At 40.7% G+C, this 26,366-nt stretch overlaps 1 protein-coding gene across 5 annotated transcripts in view; it reads right to left on the bottom strand.

Annotated features, from left to right (window-relative positions):
- Positions 1-26,366, bottom strand: part of ANKRD27 (ankyrin repeat domain 27) — a 56,372-nt gene that overhangs the window by 3,684 nt on the left and 26,322 nt on the right. For 4 of the 5 annotated variants that reach the window (XM_005490067.4, XM_014269191.3, XM_014269190.3 and 1 more), the window contains 20 exons: positions 26,262-26,338; positions 25,779-25,900; positions 24,811-24,889; positions 23,860-23,992; positions 19,217-19,309; positions 18,291-18,418; positions 17,760-17,842; positions 16,914-17,029; positions 16,089-16,181; positions 15,518-15,715; positions 15,148-15,207; positions 14,900-15,019; positions 11,296-11,340; positions 8,263-8,385; positions 6,265-6,462; positions 5,111-5,230; positions 4,471-4,632; positions 3,461-3,569; positions 1,922-2,003; positions 1,308-1,380 (listed from right to left, as the gene is read on the bottom strand). In XM_005490067.4, coding sequence (XP_005490124.2) covers positions 1,308-1,380; positions 1,922-2,003; positions 3,461-3,569; positions 4,471-4,632; positions 5,111-5,230; positions 6,265-6,462; positions 8,263-8,385; positions 11,296-11,340; positions 14,900-15,019; positions 15,148-15,207; positions 15,518-15,715; positions 16,089-16,181; positions 16,914-17,029; positions 17,760-17,842; positions 18,291-18,418; positions 19,217-19,309; positions 23,860-23,992; positions 24,811-24,889; positions 25,779-25,900; positions 26,262-26,338 — 2,214 coding nt within the window. The remainder of the gene's footprint in view (positions 1-1,307; positions 1,381-1,921; positions 2,004-3,460; positions 3,570-4,470; positions 4,633-5,110; positions 5,231-6,264; positions 6,463-8,262; positions 8,386-11,295; positions 11,341-14,899; positions 15,020-15,147; positions 15,208-15,517; positions 15,716-16,088; positions 16,182-16,913; positions 17,030-17,759; positions 17,843-18,290; positions 18,419-19,216; positions 19,310-23,859; positions 23,993-24,810; positions 24,890-25,778; positions 25,901-26,261; positions 26,339-26,366) is intronic. The other variant, XM_074551112.1, reaches the window with a different exon arrangement.

Raw genomic sequence — 26,366 nt, 5'->3', positions numbered from 1 at the left:
CAGGGGAGAGACACCCACCCTCCCCATCCCCTTAGTGCCTCTTTCTGGTCATCCCAACTATTCATATCTTCCATTTCCACACCTGCTCCTGTTTCTGTTTGCTGGTCTGGATTACTGGCCACTCTGCAAATGTTAAAATTACCAGAAGAAATAAAGAGAATGCAAGCATGCTAATGACAGATCTTCTAAGACAAGAACGAAAGGAGAAAGCAGCTTTTTTACTGAAATAATGGCAACAGTCTTGAAAAAGCTGCAGACAGAGGTTATTTAAATCCACAAACATTTAAATCCACTAACAATTCAGAGCTGTAGGGACTCATGAATTAGTTCAGCCACAGCTGTATGAACTCACAAGCACAGAACAGAGCTGGAGTGCTCTGTATCAGGCTCACATATTAGTTTTCTGACACCTGTGTACTGAAATGACATACTGCCTTCAGTGATCCACAGTTATAAAATGTAAATCCCAGGTTAAGTAGTGGAATATTATAGTTTAGAAAGAATTAATAAAATATTACAGCTTTATAGAATTAATTTAGTGTTCTCAAGGCTTTTGGCAAATACTCAGCCTTTTAAGGGCTGTAGGAAAAGGAAGAGAATTCCATTTTCCAGAAGGACATGAGGTGCAGAGTCTGCATTTCCAAGCTGTGTCAGTCTAGTGATGGGCAGCTGCTGGACTAACCTGGTAAAAACTGTTTTGTTTTGGACAGGTCATTTTTTCTCTTGATTTAGTGTTCTAAAATGGCCTAGCAGAAGATGCAATGAGAGTCCCAGCCAGTGCAAAGGAGGAGGAAGAGCACAAGCTCTGGGGAAAGCAGCATCCAGCAGCTGGTGTGGGTGTCACTGCACCCCAAGCAAAACTGAATCTATCACACACATTTGTGTCACAGCTGCCAATGCAAATGCAGTTTGCTGTCACCCTTGCAAACAGCCTTCTCTTTCAAAGCAAACCCCAATTTCAATCTACTGAAAAATGTCTCTCTTGCTAAAGCAAGATACAGCTCCAAGATGCTGCAGAGTTTTTCAGTTCTAGGTTTTGGTGGACAGGACACAGAAAAGAAGACAGAGTTGAAACCTGCAGTAAGAGGTTTAAGAGATCCAAAAGAAAGAAGTGTTCAAGAGATGTCATAGAAGCACCACTGAAGTTTGAACAATGATGAAACGAGCAATTTGGCAAACAGGTCAGAACTTCTGTGATTCAACAACTACCACTAGTAAACTTTCTCTTACATGTACCCAGAGTGACAGCAGAGCAAACAAACATTTGCTGTAATATAAGAAAAATCTGAGCAAGTATTTCCACTCACCTGGTGCAATAAGTGATAGTCAAAATTAGGGACACTTTTATCTCTTGTTATTGTTCTCCGTAACGTTTTTTCTCTAAAGAAGATTTTAAAGAAATCAAAGAAATTAAATGTCTTCACCTTCCATAAAAGCCTTCCATAAAAGCCTCTCTCTCTCTCAGAAGCTCCACAAGGTGGAACTGTCTCACCAGAGAGGCAGCTCCCTGACAACACCTTCCCAGAACTGCAGCCTGCTTGTATTCCCTGTATTTTACTACGAAATATACATTAGGGCTTAAAAAGATACTGAGCAAAACCCAGCCAAGGAGTGAACACCACTACAGTATTTTTAAGCAGTCTGGCTCTGAAATGCTTAACTGATGGTACACCAAGTATTAGTGCAATCCCAATTTTAGATACATTTTCAAGCCCTCCCTCTCCACCCCAGTGAGCTTGTCATGCCCAGAACATCTGCCTGGGGATGTGGCTGTGCCAGCCCTGCAGGATTAACACCCACTGGCACAACACCATGCCAGGAATAACCAGCCCTGACCCACTCTGGGCCTTTGTTAGCAGCTGCACTTCTCCTCTGCGTATGGGAAACAGCAAACCCACTCTGAGCAAGCTTCTGTGCTTACTTGTTAAATCTGTTAATTGATTGGACCAGTTGGAGTTGTCTGCTTACGGGATCATCGGCTTTCTCACAGGGCTTAGGATGCACTGGGGGTTTTAAAAGAATAGGCAGCTAAAATTACAACTCAGTCTCACTTAGGAATTAAAAAACACAGTTCTGATTTGAAATTGAACATAAAACTATAACAGTGCTAACTTGAATTAAAGTGGTGATTTATCTTTGGAAATTTTAAAATGTTTAAGTTGCAGATATAACCATTCTTCCTCAGATAAAACTGGCCAAGCTTCTGAAGAGAATGTAATTCAGTTTTTACCAACCTGAATTAACACACAGACGCTAAACCACCTCTTCATTAGTATTACTCATATCTTCTATTGCTCTTTTAGAACTATTCAAAATATTTGAAAGAACTATTCTCAATTTTAGGTGTCAGCACACTGTGATTAATTGTGATTTTCTGTTAAGCAGACATTCACAATCTTTCTGAGGGAAGGAAGCAAGAGTTACTTTGAAAACTCATGGGTGCTGAAATGGGCAATCCCACTCCTCATCTATCCTGATTCCTGCTTTGCAGCCTCCCTGTTTTCCTTCTACAGCCCTGGTGGCATCAGGTCCTTTGCTGAGCTGTCCAGCTCAGGGGGCACAGCTTTTCTTACATCCCCAGGGCAGTGAACTTGAAAATTCACCTGAGAAACTTCTGAGGCAGCATAATGGGAGCAGTGGATGAGGCAGATCAGAAGCTGGGGGTGAGAGGTGAGGAGGGAGAATCTGTGCTCCTTAAGCTCCATCTCAGAGGCTGCTTAGGCACATTAAGATAGGGCCATGTGTCAAATCCTTTAATGAGTGAAATAACTTTGCATCATTGAATACAACTTAAAATGTTATTGCTATTAAAAAAGGGGAAGGTCAGAGTTTAAACTGCAAGATAAAAGGTATCAAAGGGATGGTAACTCATCCTTCCCAAGGCACCAGGGCCCTGCTGCAGCCCAGCTGGGCTGTCACTGCCCCTCCTGCCACTTGCTCAGTCCTCTGCAGACTGTGCTGGAAGGTTCACAGTCACCTCTGCAGCTCTCATTTCTGTCCCAAAACATGACAGTAATAATGAAGAGTCACTCCCTGACCTGTTTTAGGGCAATATAAATATTTAAGTGACTGTTGGGTGGCATTTATATGACAATATAATTATCATATAAATGACACCCAAGAGTCACTTAAATCTGTTTTGCTTTACACTGAAATGCACAGTTCCTACATGGCTAGTTATATAATCTCAAATGTGGTGTGTTTTTACCTTTAAGTGTTTTTGTCGGTAAAATTCACACATGTACCCCAAAGTAGGTGAAAACTAAGTTTAAAGCAACGTCATGAGTAGAATACAAAGTCTGCTGCATTTAGTTAAAGTATTTTAGGTGTTACCTATCATAAATATGAAAAAGAATTGTTCTATTATTATATGTATAGCAATTACATCAAATATTTGATATAGTCACCAGTGAATTCCTAAATCCCTTTTTATTCACACCAGTGGAAATATCACAGGTACCTTTTTTCCTTATCTTGCCAGTAACGTGCTGCTCACTCTCCTTCTCTCCCTCTGCTGATGTGGGGGGACAGCTTGGTGCTGCTTCTAGCAACTTCATGATGTTTGAATTCTTCATTTTAAAAGTTTCCATTTTCACCATTATTAAAGAAAAAGAAAAACAACAGTACATTTTAGTATTTCAGTCTGTGCAGAGTGTGTTAATTAATGCTTCTATGAATCAATAGAACACACATAAAAGAACTCATTATAAAAACAAACTTATATCATTCTGAGTAGGGCAAAAACAGTGTTCCACAAGTTACACTGTAATGCAGTGATGATGTTGGAGTCTTGACTTTTCATTTTAAGCTGTATTACTTATGGTTAAGCCAATTTCAGTTTAAATGGTAACATACATACCAAAATTGATTCAGTACAGAATTTTGTGGTCATTAAGCTACATCTCAGAGGCCATTTAAGCACATTAAGGAGTCCTTTAAAGAGTGAAATAATTCTGTATCATTTAATATTACATATAATGTTATTGCTATTAATAAAGGGGAAGGTCAGAGTGATCTATTGCAAGATAAAAGAAATCAAAAGCCTTGAAGGGCAGAAGATAATGGGTGGGAAAAGGGACATTGCTGCCTGTGCAACTGATCAGTGCAAGGTGTTCATTTGCCTACATCCAACTTCTGCTCCCTCTGCCATTACAGAGATTTTAATGTTCATTTTATTTAGGTCTGTGCTTCCACTGTTTCTAGACCCATCCTTTTAGTCTAGGATAACTTGTTCTAGAAACCCAACCGGCTTCACAGGCAGCACCATCGCCAGGCTGCACAGGGAGCAGCATGTCAATGTTTATACCCCAAGAGCTGGTGCAGCTCAGTGTGTGCAGTGCCAGCACAGGGCTCCTTTCCCTGCAGCACTCACAGGCAGCATGTCAGTGTTTATCCCCCCAGGAGCTGGTGCAGCTCAGTGTGTGCAGCCCTGCAGTGCCAGCACAGGGCCCTTTGCCCTGCAGCACTCACGGGCTCGGCGCAGTCGGCCGCGGTGCAGCCGCGCTCGTCGCGCAGGTGCCGCAGGGCCCCGTGCCGCAGCAGCAACGCCACCAGCGCCTCGCTGCCTCCCGCCGCGGCCTCGTGCAGAGCCGTGCTGCCCCTGCTGCCGGAGAGGTTCACCGAGGCTCCGCGCTGCACAGCAAAGGGAGAGCGGGTTAGAAAGGAGCAGCAGCCCCAGAGCTGCGCAGGGCCCGGGGCAGCTGCGCCGCCAGAGCCACAAGAACCCGCCTGGCCACATTACTGCCCCGTCCCCCAGCCACGGTTTCATGGACCAGCGCATTTTGGTTTTGCATATCTCTATTACATACTCCAAGCTTTAGAGATACTTTAGAAATCCCCAACCCTATGTGACAGAATCCCTGCCACTTGCCACACAGAAGTTCCATAAAAACAGCTACCTGTACAATAGCAAGGTAATATTTATCTAATAGCAAGGTAATATTCATCTAAAATTTATCTAACATCTCTGAAGGGATGGGATTAAAACTCTTATTTCTTTCCCCAGATATTTTTGACAGAGAAATGCATAACTAAAAATACTGATCCTGAGTATTGGTAAGTACAGATATCACATGAGAAATACCAGCAGAACACTCTGCAGTGATCTTACCTGCAGCAACAGGGCAGTAGTCTCATAGTGACCATTCAAGCATGCATAAATCAAGGGAGTATTTCCATATATATCCTTTTTATTTTGTTTTGCATTGTAATCCATCAGACACTTTACCACCTATTGAAAGAAATAATAACTTCAGTCTTACTGAGTAGGAGTACTGAAACTAATTTTCATAATTTAACACCCACTTTTAAAAAGAAAAATGTAAGGAACTACAAGAAAGGCCAGAAAATAAAATTCAAGGTGTGTGAAAAACAAATATAACCAGTAACTTAACAAAACATCAAAACCAAACCACCACAGCAGCAGCACCCTTTTCCAAACTCATCACAACACTTGGAAGAAGTTCTTTATACTGTAATTACCCCATGAACTAATCTACAACTATCCCACAAATTAGCCTACAACTCTGAGTTGTATTCTTGGTTTTTCTTGCTTCTCTGGTACTTTGTCTTCCTATCACTTCCAACAGCCTCTTCTTTTCCCTCCTGCAGTCTTCAGCTCCTTATTTTTAAATACTTTTCTGCTTTTCTAATTTTCCTAATTTTCTGCTTTTCTTCATCTTTCCATTTGCCTTTTTCCCCTTGCTTTTTCCTGTCTCATTTACTCTCTGTCCTGTATTGACACCCACCCCCCATGGACTCATGCTTCTCCTTCATTGACTTGCTTCCCTGACTTGAAGCAAGGGGTGAGTTATCGGCTGCCTCAAAACTTCACTTGCCTCATGATCTAAGTAAGGAGTTGAAAGCACAGTAACAGTTGAATCTACAGTATTTAGTACTGTGGCTTCTGAAGATATCAAGACACAAACATAACCCAGAGAAGGTACAGAGGAACGCTCACAGAAGATTCAGCTGCACAAGGGATGTTTAAAGCATTTGAAATACAACGAAGGATTTTGCACTCCTTGCATTAAACAGTATTTTAAGTCATGCATGCTTAAATAAGCCATATATGCTTTCATAAAGAAAAGGTGTCTTCTGAAACTATTTCAACTCAAAGTTCCCTTTTCCTTCTGGAGATTTTAGACGCTGAAAACAAAAACCAGAACTGCCAAACTCGTTTTCTCTGCTCCTGGCTTAGTGTGGTTGCTCATTTCCCCAGGCAGCTTTCCATGTGCCAGGGAGCTCAGGGGCAGGCAGGGTTACCTGGGAGTGTCCCCTCTGGCAGGCCAGGTGCAGGGGAGATGCCAGCTGTGTGTTCCTGGCGCTGGCACTGGCGCCGTGGCGCAGCAGCAGCGATGCCAGCTCGCTGTGCCCGTGCAGAGCAGCCATGTGCAGGGGGGTGAAGCCATCCTGGTTGGAAACATTCACCCCCAGCCCGTTGGCACAGATCTTGGAAAACTTCTGTTGAGGAGAGCACACAATAAAACTATAATCAGGCTTTGTTTTAATCAATGAAATAGCCAAATACCTGCTAAGTTCACATAAAACAGGCAGATGGGCATTACAAGAAATTCTGCTGGAGCCCAATTAGAAACCTTAAGAATTAGTCAGTGAAGAAGAGCAGCTTGGTAGTATTTTTCAACAGATAATTACTTTTATTATCTCTTTTCTTCCAACCTGATAACTTCATGGAGAGCAATTCCAGGCCAAGTATTCATGGTATTAAGAAGAGGCTAAAGCAGCACAGTTTGAGAGAGAGGTAAAACTGAAAGTTTTTATACAGCTGTTAGAATGCTCATATTGGATATGAGAGTGTTAATAACTTACTTTCATTTATACAGATATTTATGCTCTTTGAAACAGACAATAAACACCTCAATGCTACATGAAACTTGGGTTAATAAGGATACAAATTAAATTAATTTAATTCACCTGGAAGCAAGAGTGGCCCAGAGAACAGACTCCCCTGGGGAGTCAGCATAAGGAAAGCACCTGGAGGACAGTTTACCCAGCTGTACAGAACATCCTCTTTCACTCCTCCTGCAATCTGTGCCTGCCTGGCATTTACAGTGGTGCAGAGCCTTCCATCCTGTGCTTTATACGTGTGCCTGCCTAGCACAGGGGTTAGGATTAATTAACAAGCTCCTTCTTCTTCTCACTCAGCAGAGGAGTAAATTCCACAGCAAATGCCATTCCCCTCCCTGCCAGCAATAAAATGAGCTTTGTGGACTCCAGCTTTGGCATCTTCAGCACTTGATCCCTGTCCCGAGGGCACAGGGACAGCCCTTACCAGAGAACAAAGCACGGTGTGAAGGTGAAGCCTTGGAGGACAATAGAACACTCTAAGACTGCACAAAATAAACGTGTGGTGGCAGTGGGGAATTCAGAAGTTAAGCCATCTTACAGTGCTGTTAACCCCAAAGCAGCCAATGAACTGAGAATTTGTACTTAGGTTTATTATACAATGACTTATCCAGTCATGTACCCCTTCAGACACCTCCTGGAAGGCAAGTTGTGGAATTCCTATTTCCAAAAAGCTGGGATTGTTCCTTATGAAAAACAACAACAACAACAAAAAAACCAAACAAGAACCACATACACACACACACAAAAACTCCCAAAAACCCCAACCAAAAAACAACAAACCAAAAAAAACCACAGAAAGAGTGCATTGTAAAGCCTCATTCTATTCTACAGAGTGTGGTAATTTAGGGGGAAGAAAATCTTTGCAACTGAAAAGAAAGTCTTTGTAATTATTTCAGATCTCTGAAAAGGCTTCAGATAGGTCTTGTAGAAAAGATGCCATGCAATTAAAAAAAGACTTTATCAGCATTACATGGATTCTGGGATTAGCAGGTATTCCTTGCTGAACTGATTACTAACAGGTAAGTAGATATGCTGGGCCAGTGGCAGTGTAAACTGAGGAGAACCAGAGGCTTAGAAAAGAATGAATGTTTATTCAGAGTGGCCCAAACCTTCCTGACAGCACTCCACATATCCTAAAAACAAACTGTGAAGCTTTCTCAATCCATTAGACATTGTGCAAGTCCATGAACACTGTTCCCGTATCCAACATTTTCAACAATTCCATTAAAAAAGAACAATTTCATACCATCAGATGAAGTGTGAAAATCTGTATATAGTTAATTTTTTTTTAGAAGAGAGACAGAGGTGCTGGGCAATATAAATGTTACTTCCCTGAAGCAAAAACCTACATTACAAGAATATAAATTATTCTTTTAACAGAATGAATATTCCAACCTTTTGTACTGGCCCACATTTTGAGCACTGGCATAATGGATGGCAGAATTCTGGTTTTGATGTACTGGCTGTGTCATCCTCATCTTCCAAGTCTTCTTCCACCCATTCCAAGAGGTAACGGACCTGGCATAAAAAGCAAATCCTTCTTTAGAGTCCCAAAGTTCCATGTCCTACCAGATCTGCACATGTGGACAAGTCAGATTTGACAAACACACACTTGTGACTCTCTCAGGGAGAGCACACAGCCACCTCCTGCCATCAGCTGCCCACAGGCCAAATTAAAAAATCGAGTGTTATTGTTGACAAAGCAGCTAGGAAGTTCTCCAAGTACAGTGAAGTGAATTATAAATGACTTCCTGCTGCCTAATCACAACTGCAGTGCTCACCCACTCTCAAACACTCCACATCCTTGCAGCTCAGATGATTTGTGCCAGCTCATATCAATGTGAATTTTGCTTCATCTTTTGCTTTAAAGAACATAAGGAATGACAAGGATGACAACATTTAATGATACCCAAAACTTTGCAGGGGCACTGACTTTCCTTAGGTCTGTCACTTAGGGCTTGGACAGTTTCCCTTTCTCCTCAATGTGCAGTGCCTCATTTTTGAGAGAGAGGCCCTTCAGTGAAGCCTTAGGGCTCAGGGCATTCATGTGCAATCTGCAAACAGTGATGCTTAGGGCATTTAAATTTTACATTACATTTCATTCAATGAAAAAAAATGTTTAAGCAGTACATTTTTACCTTGAAATTCATTAATCTAATTTCACTAAAGACATTTTAGAATTAGCAGTGAATGTATTAAGTCTCCATTACTACTGGACCAAGCCAAGAGCTCTGCAGCTGCTAGTCCAAGGGAATGGGGACAGTGGGATTTCTGAGACATTCCTCCCACTCTGTTTACTCTCACACTTGTCACAGGTTCTGCTCCTCACCACTGAGCCCTGGGAAAACAACACATCCATGTCTCAGCCACTTAAACACATGCAGCTACAACAAATCCTGGGAAGCCAGGAAGGGCCCTATACCTGATTCTGAATTATAACATTACTTGAGCCTGAAAAGGGATATTCTGTTTTTTACAGAATATTTTGTTTGCTTTCCCTGCAAACTCCATGTTGTTCTCTAGAACAAAGGAAATACTCTCTCAAGCCTGCCTGTTTATGGAAGGCCAGCTCAGCAAAGCTTTACTACTTGCTCCATTTGTACATGTCTAAAATAAGCAGAACTGTCACTTCACTCTCCCCTTTCCCTGCAGACTCACCAAGACTCTCACAATTGATTTCCTCCTGGGACAGCCCAATACTGCTGCTCTCATTATCCAGTGCACAGCTCCAAACATATTGATACCTGTGCCTCCCAAAAACCTGAACACACTACTCCTGTGCCCATCTCTTTATAATTACAGTGCAGTGGCCATTTTTCTTGGTTTAAAGGTATTTTTTGTCAGAATATTAACTGTGCTTTCAGGCAGACACACAGCGAACCACCTCAGGAGATTGCCCAGTCCCATTCACCAGGTAACTTGTCACCTGAAAGGTTCTTTACACTGCTGGGTTACTTTGGAATACTCAGCTGAGCACTCTGGGTCTCTGTACCCTCATTCCAACCTTTCAGCTGCTCCACAGCACTTATTGCAGACAAGAGATTTGGCTTTTTTTCTGTGGTAGATTTGCACATATCCTTCCCACTGGACAGACTGGGTAGGAGAGCACCAAATCCACTAGCTGTGCTGAGACAACACCAATCATATAATAATGTGTTGGTTTTTTTTAATCTTCCAGTTTCACAGCATTTTTTAATGCCTCTTGCAAAGCTCAGTTGGCTGTCACAGCAAACATCTACAGCAGCCCAAATGACCTGGCTGCTGTGGCTGTTCCTATGCAGACAGACTTCAGGCTGTCAGAACAAGGTCAGAGTTTTTAAATACTTGTGGTTTTTTAATAGATATACAATCTATAACATTTGTCATCCAGCTGGATGATTCTCCTTTTCTGAACAGCTTCACATGAACTTCGGTAATGAGGAAAGTAAAGCCACAAAAGAGAAGGTGATTCTGTCATCTGAATGCACAGACTGGATTTCTATATGATTTTTTTCTATATGCTTTTCATTGCTGGTATCTATTGAGCAGTGCTAGATACTAATTTCCCAGCAAGTTATAGCACTGCATTTAATTTTCTTGATGAAGTTCAGATTTTCACAAAGTGGATGAAAAGTGAACTGTAATACATGCACATTTACCACTGGCCAGGAAAATGGCAAATACCAGCATTGCACATGTTACTGCTTCTTGAAATGACTAAAGGGCTGGCTTGGAAATAATTACTTATATTATAAGTCACATTGTAAACTAGGATAATGAAATTTACTCATCAACTGAACAGTTCTTTGCTCTATCAGCAGATAAATTATTTCCATCATCTCAGTGGAATAAAACATAAGAGAAACAGTATTAACATGGCACATATTTTGTAACATGAGTTTTCTCTTTTCTGATGACTCTATGAGGCTTCATTGGCATTTGCTACTCCTGGTACAAACCAAACCCAAACAGATTTTTCAGAACATGCACCCAGCAGAGTAAACTTGCATTCTCACACAGCTTTATGTTTTTTTTCTGTGAACTACAAGAAAATCAAGAAATCTACAGCCTTATACACATTTCCAAAAGCAAAACTCCTAAAGATTCCCATGTCATCTTAAATTTTTCAGTAGAATGACACTGGAAGTATCTCATTTTTTAAGGAATAAAGGCAATAATAAGTAAAAGAAAGTCAAGACAGGTGGTACCACAAATTACAGAACATCACATCTGAAACTGGTATTATTATATCATCTGCTATCCATGTGAAATCTAAACTCCATGTTGTTGTGTGCCCCACAAATAGCATCTCTGTGTCACCTGAATTTCCTCTTTACATGAGATTATTACCCAAAGCATTCTCCACTTGATACTACTTACAAGCAACTTCCTCAATTTGAGTGAGATAAATGGAATTCAATAATATTCAACAGCCACATTACTACTCACCATTTCCAGATCTCCATCAGCAACTGCTCTCAGGAGTTTTTCCACCTATATATGAAGAAAATTATTTATTTGCTTTGCTGGTATGGGTATTAAGCAGAACACAGAAAATCCTGTGTCCTTTGCTAACCTCCTAAGCTCATGCAGTAGGATTACTGCTGGCCCATTTCATATTTATTGATAAAGCTGTGAAGGAAAAACCTTCCTCCTTTATGAAACAGAGAATCTGTACAAGGCCTGTGGCCATTTGATGATCTCTGACCTGCTCAGTTAAACAGTACTTATCTAAATTGAGATATGTGGCCCACCCATAAACAAAGCCATGTAAGCTGATATATCTGATGATGCTGCTCCAGCAGCAGCTGCCCTGTGCATTTCTGTGTGAATCTAATGTTAAAAATCCCTGCTCAAGGCGAATTCCTACCCTAACATACACTAACACTGGCTGGACTCTTGCTGAGCTGCTCTGTGCTGCCCTCACTATCCAGCACACAGCTCCCAAAATATTTACCAGTGCCTCCCAAAAACCTGAACACACTACTCCTGTGCCCATCTCTATAATTAGAGAACAGTGTAATTACAGGAACACAAAGCTATTAGAGAAACAACAGTTTAAGATGAAAAAGATGCTTTCCAATTGTTACCTTTACAGCTGCAGATAACTGGTTTAACCCTGCACTAAAACCAAACATTTACAAATCCAACTTGACTGTAAATATGAAATTTGTTTTCTTACTTAAAATCTGGAAAAATATAAATACTAAAGGGTATACATTGGGACCAGAATTAGCCCACTTCAGTGCAAGGTGAGGCCAGGCCCCCAGTGCTGGGGCAGGAAGGTGCCTGCCTGTCCACAGCTCTGCAGGGGAACAGACACGTGAGGGAAGAAGAGGAGGAAGGAGCTCTGCAGAGCACTGGTGCCATTCCCCTGAGCCCTCAGGCTGCTTGGGAAAGCAGGAGAAGGAGATTAACTTCTCTCTTCTCTTCTCTGAGTCTCTACTCTCACATGAAGGAGTTGAGATCCAGCCTGATAGAATGGGAAAGGTGCCAGTAAAAGGGCAGGGAGAGTCCATCAGTCCTCTCACAATTCCCATGGCTCTGCAGAGTGTCAAGAATCATTTAATAAGCTTTGTGAAAGTCTCTTTTAGCATTATATCAAATTATTCCAGCACTGTGCTACAATCACTAAAGATGCTAATGGATAAACACACTTGTTTCTATAGTGAGGAACACCTTGCAAGCGGTCATGGAGTGACAGCTTCAGTCACATTTCCATCTTCATATGGAAATTACCACCTTGCTGAGTGTGACAGTGGTGTTTGGCAAGGCAAACAAGGAAGAATGAGACTGAAGTGTGTGTTCTATTGCTCTGATCTCTTTCTTCAGGGTTTTAGATGAAGAACAGGACACAAACAGCTGAAAGACCAGAGGCCAGATTAAATCTCTCCATTTTTATCTCTTAGGAACACTGCTAAGTTTGGGTTTATTACCACCTTTCTAATACAGGATGAAGGTCCTTGGAGTCATAAATTGGTCACTCCAGGCAGAATCTATGATCCTTTGATTGTTATTTCCTAAATTTGAATGTCTGAAAATCAGCTGTCTAAACCTCAGCCAGGCATTTTATTTTTAAACTTCCTCTCTGGTAACTACAGAACAGAATACAGTCAACAAATAACACCTGAGTGCAACTCAGGACAAACTAAGCATGTCTGAGATGAATTCCTCTCTGAAGTGAATTTCCCTCCACTGACTGAGGAGGGGCAATAGATGTCTGAAGTGAAGACAACCTCTTCCAGAACTTGGCTGAATCCCAACCTCTCCACATACACAGCTAAAATGGACTATATACACTAGGGAGGTCTGTGCCCTCCCTAAACTTCCCCTGATCATACAGGATAATGCCACTGGAGAATGCAGAGGTCTTTAGGATTTTTCAGGAGTCACCTTCTGCCATACAAGATGCCTCACAGTAACAGCAGTGACCCACAAGCTCTGATAATTTCTTTCCAAAAATAACAACTTTCTTAAAGTACTAAAAGCTGTCTCAGGCTCCTGCAGTGCTACATTTGTTATGCAGCTTATAGATAATTTATGAAGAGTACTTAGGGCAAAATGTCTGCTACATGCATTTCCCCATCTTTCCAGTCTGTTTTCTCACTCTTGCATGGAACAGAACCTTCCTTTAAATGTAAAAATAGAAGAAACAAATCTATTACAATTGACCTGCATGGCCAGTTTTTCAGCTGCTGAACAGAAACTGTGCAGGTCCCAAATTTACAATCATGGCTCTTTCACTCTCTCTTTTCTAAGTCATAATAAACAAGCCACTGTGACTGGCTCATTTAAGAGTTTAATTCAGTATTAATTAATCAAGATCTGACTGCATCCCCTTAATCCAAGGTGCAAACCTTGAAATCTGGAAAACTGGCTGTATCAGTTTCCCATTACTTCCACTGGTGTTTCCTTCATGGAGCTCTCTCAGTATCAGGCTCTTGCCCCTTTGAGCAGGGAGGCCAGGTGAAACCTGGCAAACAGAAATCAGCTAAAGCTGGATTACAGAGAAGGTCATTAACCCCAAGGACCTCAGGTGTAAGCAGTTTGTAATCTTTTTCCCTGGTTTGAACTACAGTCTTAGCACTTGGGTGTGATAAATTTGTTCCTTCAAAGAAAAATAAATCCTCAGTCTACGAGGAGAACTAATTTAGAGTGCTTGACTCTGTACAAACAGGGAGGTCCAGCCCTACACTGAGCCTCTCACAGAGCAACTCAAGTGTGAAATCATATTGACAGTCAAAATTTGCATCTTTGTGTTTCTTCAGTATTTTTAGAGAACTGAAACTTCTGGCAAGAAAAGAAGCTTTTAATACCAGGAAAAGGAGAATTTGAATGTAGTGGTGATGTTGAGAGAAACAAACATACTTAGGAGGTCAGTTTGGAAAAAAACAATGAAAAGACAGACTAGGAAAAATAAAAAGAAACATCAGAATGAGTGGTGATATGACAGACTTGGGAAGGGGTAACAAGTGTGGATCTGAGATCCCACAGGAAAAAATTCAGAGGATGCCATCTGGTGTGGACAGAGCAAAATCAGCAAACACATACATGCAAGATATTTAATATATAGACTGCATTTCTTCACTTGTTACAAAATTGACTCCCATGCCTATTTGAAAGCATGTCTTATGTCTTAACATTCCAGTTTGTTGTTGGCCAGCATGGCTGTACAAGTCTCTTTTCTCTGACAGATTTTCTCAGCTAACAGTAGCACTTAATTCCTGGATGGGACAGCCAGGGCCTTGGGGCACTGACTGCCACTGGACTTTGGTAAACCTCAACATATTCTAAATTACATAGTTAACTTCAATAAATATGAACAACTGCTTCAGAGATGGTGTCAATTTTCCCCCAGAAATAACCAGCAGAGCAGTTGAAGCCATACAAAAATAAGCACTGAGATGACAAAGGCCCTGAGGACAGCAGTTACCATTTTCCAAACCAGACAGGAGGCTAGTCCTGAAGAAGCAGTTTAAAACACTGTGGCAAATTATCACTCTTCTAGCTTCCTTCACTTTGCTTACTGTCAAAACCTATACCTCAATCTTACCTCTTTATAACTGTTTTTTGCTTCTTCTTGCCTAATATCAGTTGATGCTGATGACAGGCTTGAGACAGATGATCCTCTGCTGAAAGTTTCTGTTGAGTGCTGAGGAGACCTAAGTGGTGACTTACAGTTGGAAAAAAACAAATTAAAAAATCAATAAATCAAACAAACAACCAACCAGAAAAGATGAAATATCAAATCAAGGCAGTTAAGCATAGGCAAGAAACAATTTAGCTTGCATGGGCTGTTACCTCAGAAGCACTCTGTCCTCTTTCAAATGTTAGGTAGTTTGCTTCCATCAATGACAAAATCTGCACAAAAATATTAAAGAGAACCTATGTAACGCCACTCATAGAGGAATCTACTGACTGAAACACAAATGAGCTGACAACCTAATAATTAGGAACAGAATATGACTAAGCAGATTAGAAGTACCCATTTACAAGTTCATGTTCTATCCCACAGAGTGTATTCCCACTGCTGGAGTTAAAATGGGACCCTTATTCCTAAGAGTGAAACACACATTTTCTCTTTAATAGTGAAACCCTCTTAGCAGTGAACATCTCCACCACTGTGGTGTTGCATCAGAAAGAAATCAGGCTGGAAGATGAAGAGGAATACCTTGGAATTCAATGCACACTGCAGGCAAGTCTCTTTCATCCTGTTCTGAATTTCTGGGTTTGCCCCATTTTGCAAGAGCACCTCAATGATGCCCTGGTAGCCCCAGCGAGCAGCAATGTGCAGAGGAGTGTCTCCCTTCTCATTGCCAATATCCAGCCTGCAGGAGTGCACATCATAGTACACCAAAGCCTTGACACACTGCGAACAAAAGGAAAGCTATCAATAAATTATAGTGTTGTGTCTCAGCTCAGACAACAGGCACAAGCCTGAAAGGTTTGTTTTTATTGCTGCTTATGTAAGCCATTACCTAAAGAGAAGGCTGTAGTGGTTCAGTGTCATTAAATAAAGAGTTAAACAATTAGATTTGCAGAGCACTGCTATCTTTAATGTGAAGTCACATTAAAAATTGCTACGAACTACCAAATAAAGTCCTCATTTAGAGCATTAAACAATTTAGCCTTCAAATATTTTTATTTACTATTTAAAATATATAAGTTTAGTGCTAATTTGCATCAGTTTAATTCCATTGCATTAGAATGCCCATTTGGTTTGATACAAAACAATTACTTACATCCTCATGACCGTAAGTGCAGGCTAAATGAAGTGGAGTATTTCCATTATTGTCCTGAACATCAGTACTTGCCTTGTAGTGCAATAAGAGCAGCTTAAAAGAAAAGCAAAAGTAGACATTTAAGTAGCTAAAAAATTAATGTACAAACAATTATTGCTCTGCAGATTCCTTTAGGGTTCTGGCATGATGAAGCACTTCATGAGACACTAGCTCTGCCTCCTGTTTCAGACACCACCCTCTTGGCACTGCAGCACTGTTTGTGCCCTACCCTGAGAATCACAAAGTCTCTTACATATTCAGAATTTTAACTGAAAAAAATGAAATCTCTACTGCAGCGAACAGTGCAATATATTCACTACATCATCTACCTCACATTTCAAGAGCCTAGGCAAGTGAAGACAACTTTATTTCAACAATGCTAATTGAAGAATATCACATACATGAAATTCAAGTAGACAATAATTACTGTAGTTACACAGTCTATCCTAAACACAGTGTGAAGCATTTAATTCAGCCCAATGGCTGCAATGGTTGTTCTGTCTCAAGCAAGAGCAGAGATGCTCTCCATCTGTATTATGTATTGGACATTTTGTTAATAAAGTGGATGAATTATGCAGAGCTGCCAGCTGGTTATTACCAATGGCTGAAAACCTTGCAGTAGGAGAAAAAATAAAATATCTTGCAAACTCCAATGATGGAAGATCCTCCATTCTGACAGCTTACACAGCTCTGGTAAAAGCTCCCCAGAAGATCTAAATGGCAGTAACAGCAGCAGAACTTAGTAAGAGTCATGTATTTATTATTTAGGTTAGGTGTTGTGCTTACTGTAACATTCTGATATCCCTTCTGACAGGCGAGGTGAAGGGGACTTGAACCGTGGTAATCTGTGGCATTGACAATGGCTCCTTTGGCTACCAGCAAATCCACTAAGGAAGTCTGACCTTGGAAAATAAGCATTCAAAGAAAGGTGTAAACTTTGTACAAGAACACTGCTACTTATCAAATTCAAACAGTAACTATAAACCAAGAGACCCTGCATTTCTGCATACTATGTTTCCATATACTGCATATTCACTGTCCTGGTATTTGGGGTTTTTTTCAATGTTAAAGCCCCATAAAAGAACCTCCAGCTTAAAGCAAGCTATATTTGTATCCTACAAGTAACAAAGGAAAATATTTGGATTCATATAATAAGAAAGGAAGTTATAGATAACAAACCATCCACTAAGAAAATAATACAGCTTCTAATAAAAGGAAAATCAATTACATAATGACCATTATAATACAGGTGTTACAGCTCTACAATGCATAGCCAGCTACAGGAAAGAGAAAAGTTGTTTCTCAATCTGCCAGTCCTTTAAAACAAGACTGATTTCTGAGGACAATCTATTTTTTTTAAAGCTGAAGAAAGCACCACTGTGGTAACCACTATGGCAAAAACAGAGTCAAAACCCAAAGATTAACTCAGCCATAAGAAACTGAGCTTAAAAGAATATACAACAACTTCAGTCTGTGCTCAGATAGAAACAGCAAAGTTTCAATAGCAAAGGAGTAAAAAAACAACTTAATGCAGAATTCCAACTTTTATACAAAGGTGGGAAACAGACTGACATAAAGACACAAAAGCCAAAGGAGGAGGAAACACTGGTGAAGAACAGCAAGCCCACTCACCACAAATAGCAGCTATATGAAGTGGAGTGTACCCCCGGTCATCTCGGGAAAAGGGGGTGACAATGGAAGGGTCGTTCAGTTTCCTTTAAAACACAATGGTTTGAAAGCAGCTTAATTACCCAGGTGGTGGCAGGAAGGAGGAGAGAAAGGGAAAAGCTGCCAAGGATGGCAAAAAAATAATTTTGGAACTTTTTATCCTTTTACATTGACAAATTATTCCACAGAGAACTTTACATTTTGTTAAGAGAAGTGGCTTAGTCCCAGATCTGAAAGTTTGATTCAAGAGAAGAAACACCATGTTTACCAAAGCCCACACAGGCTCCATCACAGAATGGGTGGGTTCCAAAGGATTCTGTATGTTCCCAATATTTCTTCTGTTTTTTCAAACCACACACACCCACACGCTCTCCACTACATCCTCAAGTGCTCCCAAATTCCTCTATAACCAAAAGCAGCATACTTCCTGAGGGAAATCTTAGATAAAGGCTTCTACCCAGCTTTCTGTGCATTTGTGGGGGGAAGGGTGCTCACCCAGAAACCAGCTTCTCGCATTTGTCACAGTAACACAGCGGGTGACACATTTTCTGTACAGTGTCCTTATCACTGTCACCTTGACTGAGCAGCCGCTCCACCTCCTCCTGATCACCTGAAGCAATATGCTACAAAAAACAAGAGAAGAGAGAATGAGAAACCAATATAAAAGGCCTCCTTTTAAGACAAAAAAGCCAAGAGTAATTTACTGAGGCACAAAATGAAAGGACTCGATTATGAAAGACGTATTCAAGCATTAGAAAGCAGAAATGAACAATGTCACAGCACAAAACCCCCTAATGGGCATTCAGTATTAAAAAGAAACTGTTCTTGGCTTACTTCACTTTCTATAAAAAAATTAAAACAATTCCTATTGTCCTCTTTAGACTCCATCATGAAATTGAGCTCCCTCTGTGCAAAAACATGTCTATAAAATTACTAAGTCTCCAGCCATAAGCTGTGAACATATAATTAGAAGCTCTGCTTTGTGTCCTTGTATAAGCAAAATTCTTTTAGAATGACAGTATGAGATTAATAGATAATATGAAGTAGCTGTCAGGTGACTACATCTAAATTATTTCAGAAAGCTCTTCCAATTTGAAGCACTAAAAGCTGGGAGACACAAGCAGTGTCACATCTGTGATTTAAATGGGCCACACAATACAAACAGCAGCAGCATTTCATCCTCATTTTCTTCTATATTTCATATAACATGTACTGAAATCCATAAGATTATATTATGTTAGCAAGGCTTTGGCACAGAGATGTACTTGATTCAAAAGACACTTTTAGCATTTTAGCATAAAAGACATGTCACAGTACTAATGTAATTAACCCTTCATTACATTCCAGAAAACTGCAGAAAGGGAGGGATATAAACATGAAATGTGCAAATACATACATATTCTGCCATAAAAGTTATTAACCTTAAATAAGCAGTCTATTGGTGCAGCAGACATCTGGGACAACAAGTTCATCCTTTGCCTTAAGAGCAGCTTGTCACACAGACTCTCAGATTCCTGAAAATAAAACAAATAAGAGTCATCTACATGCAAAAGTACAGAACCTTAACAGGGAATTAACTTTTAAAAATATGAAACACTTATTTACTATGTATGAATTATCAGACACATGGGAAATCTGAATCAATTTCACTTTTAAGATTTTGAGACATAAAAGACTGGGCACCCATAGAAATAATAAGTAGATGTTTACCAGAATATTTCTTTACTGAAATTCACTGTGAATTAACATTAATGAAATTATGGCAGTACCATCTAAAAAAGAACACAGCAAAACTAAGAAATACATATCAAAGAAAGCAGGAACTGTAAGAGGTACAACACAGCTTTCTAAAGAGGAGAAATTAGGGAAATTCACATGAAACACGTCTACTGATGGCTACTAAAAAAGATGACCCAGATACAACTGTGACTCAAAGAATTCTGAACTCTCTGCTGCTGGCTGGAAAATACAAGATTGCAGTAGGCAAAGCATTGCTCTGCAGCAGATCCATCTGTGCAATTTCCTACTTGGTCTGAACCAGGCAGATACAGCTGCAACCCTTGCATCAGTCCTTGGAGACAGCTGAAGATACACTTCAGGATGCACTAAAGAATATAAATGCCTCCAAAGCCAGGTGAAAATTACTAAGTGGAGTTGGATTTTGAGGTGGCAGCACTGATCCTCCCATGAAATAAAACAACAACCCAAGGAAAACGCTTCCTAAGAATGCAGATGGAAACTTTTGCACGTGGTTGGTTCTGAGCCACAGCTGTTTGTGGTTGGCAGTGGTGCTGTTGCAGGATAATGGCTCTCCAGAAATGGAAAGACTTCAGCCTCCATAAAACAGAAAATCTCTGCATTTAAGACATGCACCCACGTACCAGGCAAACTTCAGTGGATCTGGGCTATGGCTTTTGCAATTAAAGTCTATCAAGACCAAATGTAAATGAGTAAAACCAGTCTGACTCCACTCTTACATTAGCAAGTCAGCATGAAATTTGAGCCTCATAAACTGCAAATAAACAACATAAGTTGATTCAGACTTTCTAGAAATTAGGGCTATTCATGTTTCAAAATCAACACAGATGCCTCTCATAAAGCTGTCCCAAAAACCCTTAAGAGTTCAGCAAATGTCATTAAAAACATGTTTGTGAGGTCTGGAGATGAAAGTTTTTCTCTGTACTTCACAGAAGTTGTTTGTATTTAGATACAGGAAGGTGACAAATATTCACCAATCTTTTCAAATCTCTATACTTTAGTTAAGGATACCCAAGCATATCTTCTCAGAATTGCAAGGCATATAACAATAGTCTCCTTAGATTCTTCACTAGGAAGAGGAATAACTTCTCTAAGAAATATTTGATCAAAAGTTTAACTGCTGGTACAAGTTCCTAATGTCTAACCAGAATTTCTAGTGAGGATGCTCAGAGACAACTTTATACTTTCACTGTGGAGAATCTAAGTAACCATTAGCAAGAACTACTGCAGTTTTAGAACTGCTCCTTCCACAGTGTGTCTTCGAGGGAAGCATTCCCCAAGTAGAATCATTATTTTAAAAGAGTCAAATGAGACAGAAACCCTAGTGTAGTAGTATTATATATTTATTATATGAATCAAAATAAAAAAGAGCCCAGGTGAAACCACATATCTTCAATAGTGAAATATAGAATGACAAGAATCAAATATTCACTGAAAGATTAACCAAGTTTGGGCTTTCAAAGTGAGAATCCACTTGTATCAGCTTTAGTCACAGCCAAGAATTTGTATTTCTTTTAAAAAGAGACTGGTTGGAGTGGGACTTTCAGGTATTTTAAGGGTATGTTGTCTAGAAAATACACACCCAAACATTAATGACCTTTTAAATCTAATACTAAAATGTGTAGAAAAAGAAAGTATTTGTACCTATAAGAGTGTACCTTTGTAATCCCTATGAGTTATTTGTAATCATCTATCCCAACTCATTCCCCCTGATTACAACTGATAACTTGGAGAAAATACAGGTGGCAGAAGCTAGAAAAGGAACTCTTGAGCACAAACTAAGGGTAATGAAGTGTTTGGTGGGGAGGGGGAGTAGGGATCATTTCCCATCTGAAGCTCTTCCCACACATGAAACAAAATGCTGCCTACTCCCTCATGGCTGGCTCTGACTCCCTATTTTTTGATACCTCACTTGAACCCTCTGAACTTGAGTCTTACTACACATTAGCTGTGCAAAGGAATGAGCTGGTATCCAACACTTATTAACAGGAATTCTAATTGAATAATGTTGACAATTCTGAAAATAAAATTGACTCTCTATTGCTTTACAGGCTCCTCTCTTCCCCACAAAGTGTCTCACAAGGACTTGCATGACCTTGGGTGGAGGGATTTGGCAAGAACGTCCAGAGTGCAATTCACTTACTGACAGGAGGGTGAGAAGGTGCCCATTATCCCTCAGGGTACATTAGTCCCCTGCTGAGTTTCTTTCTGCAGTAATCTTCATTAGGGATTGGACAGCAGCATTACTCAGCTGCCAGCAGCTCCATCTGAAGCCAGCTATAAAATTAAGCATAACCACATAAGGGGCTGTAATGAAGCCCCAGGGCACAGCAATGCTCCTGCTCACTTCAGTCCCACAGCCTCTTCCAGCACAATCTGGAGAAGGAAATCATAGGGCAGCAAGATGACAGCTGCTGCTGCTGCTTCAAAGTTCATCCCTTTACCAGAGAGTAAAGGACATCTCTCAATGGGAACTTCATGAAGGGAGAGCAATGCTCCTCCACCTCCTTACTATTCTTCTTCTACTTCCACCTCAGTCTCTTTGCATTGTGTGCCACCCTCTCCTGCCCAGGAGCAAAGGGTGCCCTGGCTGTTTCCTTTCCAGCTGTCCCTCATTTCATCCTCAGGGCTCTGCTGCCTTCCAGCCACGCTGACTCCAAGGAAAGGCAATGCAAGAGGACTTGGTGCTGCACATTCACCCTGAAGTGATAAAGTTCTCTGGGTCTGGAACTGATCCAGTTGAAGTATGGGCAGAAACACTAATGGCTTGCTCTTCCCATGGTGCAGACACTGAATTCCTCATTTAGATTCTCAAATGTACAGTTTGTCTTTCAAGACAGGTGCCTACCAAAGAACTACAGTACCTTAATGGAAGTGGCACTTGAGGTACAACATTTGAGTGCAATCCCAGTATAAAAGCTGCTATCCTCAACTACAGCAAAAGGGACAGGATCAGGCATTTATTAGGAAACAGTCTTTATTCTAGAAATTTAAGAGCATCATACTCTATCTTAGTTTGCTGGCATTGTTGTGGAAGATAATTCTACTTTGGTTTCAGTTTCCTTTCAGAGCAACAGCTTTGCTCTTTGTGTATTGATAGTGAATGACAGCCAAGTGACTGCAGGAAGCAAAATCATATAGCAGGTTGTTTCTTTTAAACATTTTTATTTTTTTATATAATTCAATTACAGACAAGAAATACCACTCTCTTTGCACAATATGGAAGTGTTGATTTGTTTTTTGGGTTTTTTGTTTTTTGAGTGTACAAAACAAACTTGCACAAGTTCATGGAAAAATCCCAGAACAGGACAAAACCAGAAATATCAAGAGGCCAAAATGTTACATTAAGTGCTTCTTAAGACTGTGCCCCAGGTTGTCCCATCCCAAGCCCTGCACACTGAGCCATTGCTCTGGCCCCTGCAGCTAGACTCCAGTGCTTTGCAGCTGGGCAGACTGAGACACATTGAATTCACTCTGGTCCCACGTTCACTCCTTTTGATGTCCACATCAGCTCAGGAAAACCTAGTTTTACAACAGTAGAAAATTTTACAGGAGTGGTAAGACTGGATTCCTTGACTAAATCTACAAAGTTCCTAAATTATATAAAGCCTCTAAAGTCACATCAGCGTCACCCTTGACTGGCCTGCAGGGATGTGACCAGATGGACAGCAGGTCTAGCTGCCCAGGAGGAAATCTCTCATGCATCCACAGATTTCCTGCCCCTGCTAGGTCAGAGATCCCAAGAGCCAAATTTGACCTTCAAACAGGACCTTATCACAGCCCTGCATCCCCTAAGCCACCAGCTCATAGCAGCACTGTAACCCACACTGCAAACACATGGAATTCTTCCACTATGAAGATTTACTGAATAATTCTAAATTACACTGCTATCTCCATTCTGCTAGCATAGCTAAGCTTTTTTAAATTACACAAAATTTAAGCTGTGCCTGTTCCCAAGTACTGCACTTTCATAATCATGGTAGAGTACAGGAGATAAACATGCTGAAGACTCATCTGTAGAAAACAGTGCTGCCATTTCTCCTCTAACCATATAAAGAGGCAGACTTTACATTTAAGTACTTCCTCAAGAAGTAAGCAATGAGCAAAAATATTGGTATATAGTTAGGACTTTATTATAATAATTTAGGTAAATTTAGCATTTGCTTCAGGTAGTCACCTCTACTCATTTTTTTAAGCAAAAGAAGGAAATTCTTGAGTTAGTTACTGTATCCCCAGGCTGGACTTACACCCACAATGGCACTACAGTGTATCTTCAGGCATTTGACAGACTTTAGGAGTAGCTTACTGTGGGTCTGTCGGAGAGGTTGCCCTGGCGGATGTACTCGATGGCAGCCTCGATGGAGGTCAGGCAGTACCCCAGCTCATCCTTCACTGAGCTGCACAGCCTGAAGTTCTTTATGTAACTCAGGTTGGCCATCCTGAAAATGAAAAAGTTAAGAGTTGTGAACCACTGAAACTGAGACACTAGCATGGCACATTGCAGCTCATCTTAGGCAATCCGGGCAGACAATAGGGTGAGTTGGGAAAAAGCTTCTACAAAGCTTGTTAGGCCAGCAAGATGGCTGTTCTGAGCTTGGAGAGTGACTCTACTGATCTCTTAAATATTCAATGAAGAGTTATCAATTGGATGGAAGGAATGGAAGGCTAAGGGCAATAATGGGAGATGAACATCTTTGAAGTGAGTGAAGCAATGCTTCCAGCACCATAAGCACCACAGTGATAGCTACAAGTTAAAGGCCAAATGCTGATCTCAGAGATCCAGGACAGAACAGCACAGAGAATCAGTTCAGCTACAGCTGGAAGGTTTAGACAGACTTTTACTGGAAATGAGGAGACACAATGGCACAAGCTAGCAGGAAGTAATTAAACATTCACATCTAGTTTCTCTGTAAGAAATGCACCAAATCTTGACAAGCATAAAGGTGTCACAGTTCCCAACACAGATGAAAGAACCACTCTGTGAAGGCTGTATTGACACCCAGGTTTGGTTGAGAGATGGCCTCCCACTACAACTTTTTTCTAGGCTAAGAACCAAAATGACAGCAAATCCCTGATTGCTCTTTCATTTAGTTACACATAACACATCTCTGATATTTATCCTATAAAATATTTTCTGCAATTCAACAGGACCTCTTACACTTTCAGTAAGTTATTACTGTTCAGAAACATTTGTCCCTACAGCAGCACTGCACAAGATGGTAGGAAGGAGTTCTATATAGTTAAAACAGTTACATACCAGTTTGGGATTTCTGTTTTTACAAGCAAATACAGCAAAACAGAGAGAAGATCATCTGCACACATGGTTTCCATGTTAACTAAAAAAAAAAAAAATCACATTTGGTATTAGTCATGGTTCAAATCAAGAGCAATAACTCTAAAGTTCTGCTTAAGACTAAGGGTCAGCTCTGCTAGTAGAGAATGCATGGAGAGCCCAGGGCAGGCCTCCAAATGTTCTCAATCTCTCGCTGAAACCGTCTGCCAGGAGCCAACACACAGACAGTTTGTGCAGTACACACTGCAATATTTGACTAGCATCCCTCCCTTCCCACACAGCAAGGGCCAGAGCATTAGCTCAAGACTTCTGAAATTCTTGAGGGCAAAGACTATGCTCACAGCTGATACATTTTTCCTTAACCCAGCAGTCTTCCTAGAGAAAAGAAGAGATGAAGTAGGGAAAGCATGAGTTCACTGTGCTACTCTATTTGCTTTGTAGAAGTACCTTCTCTTTTCAAGCCAGATAAAGCGCCAGGTTAAGAGGGCTGTGCTTTTGTATCACACAATCATGTCTGCAATCCACTGCAGCACATTTGTTTGGCCCCAACCAACAGTGCATTTTGCAAAAGATGCATCTCGAGTCTCAATTTCAAGATGTTAAGAGGAGCATGGACAAATACACAAGAATGATCCAGCAGCAAGCTATCTCCAGTGTTTAAAATGGATCACCCTCAGTGTCCTGGCAGATATGAGCTTCCCACATGTCCAAGGTAAAACATACACAGGCTAACCCAGAGCCCACCTCAGCCCACAGGAACCAGTGCTGACACACCTACCTCACTTCCCTTCCCTTCTGCTCTGTTCAGAGACCTTGGAGACTCCAGCTCAGCTGTGTTTGACCCCCAAGAGTTACCCACACAGTCGTTTATATACTGAAGTGCTTTGTGTGTGCTGGTTAAGTTTAAAATTATGAACTGACTAATTACTGACCTCTTTGGCTTGGAGACTGCATAATAATTTGTACAACTTTACGCAGACAAAGCAGCTTCTGTTGAGGGGAAGTGCATTTGTTCAACTGACCCAGCTCCCGCTTTGCACGTGGTATATTAAAACTACAAAATAATTAGGAAGGAATGATTAGCATACAGAGTTCCTCCGCAGGATGTCCAAAGCCCAAGTTTTAACCTATACAGAGCTGAGTTGAAGAATGGTTCCAAAATACTCCCACTTCTACTCCAAGTGCACCTGCATTTCTGTATCCTCTAGATGGCTTAAAAATATAAAAGTAAAGGAGTCAATTATCAATGCACAGACTGTCCTCATATGACACTTGCAAAGCTTTGATTTTACATCTCAAATGAAAGTATAAAAAAAACTTGCTAGTGTTTGAAGGAAAACACTTTTGGGCTGGCATGATTCTATTTAAGACAGGATCTCAGTGACTCTTCAAGAATCCACAGTCATCTCTCTCACCTGAACTCAGGCTTCACTCCAATGTCTTTTTGCTGCAGGTCTTGAAGGCTCCTTGTGATTTTATTAAAATCAGCATCCTAATTAATAGAAAGGCAACAGGTTTAT

This window comes from Zonotrichia albicollis, chromosome 13, assembly GCF_047830755.1.
Source record: "Zonotrichia albicollis isolate bZonAlb1 chromosome 13, bZonAlb1.hap1, whole genome shotgun sequence".
Classification (NCBI taxonomy): domain Eukaryota; kingdom Metazoa; phylum Chordata; class Aves; order Passeriformes; family Passerellidae; genus Zonotrichia; species Zonotrichia albicollis.
Note: the sequence above shows the minus strand (reverse complement) of the source record. Positions and strands in the feature narration are given on the sequence as shown.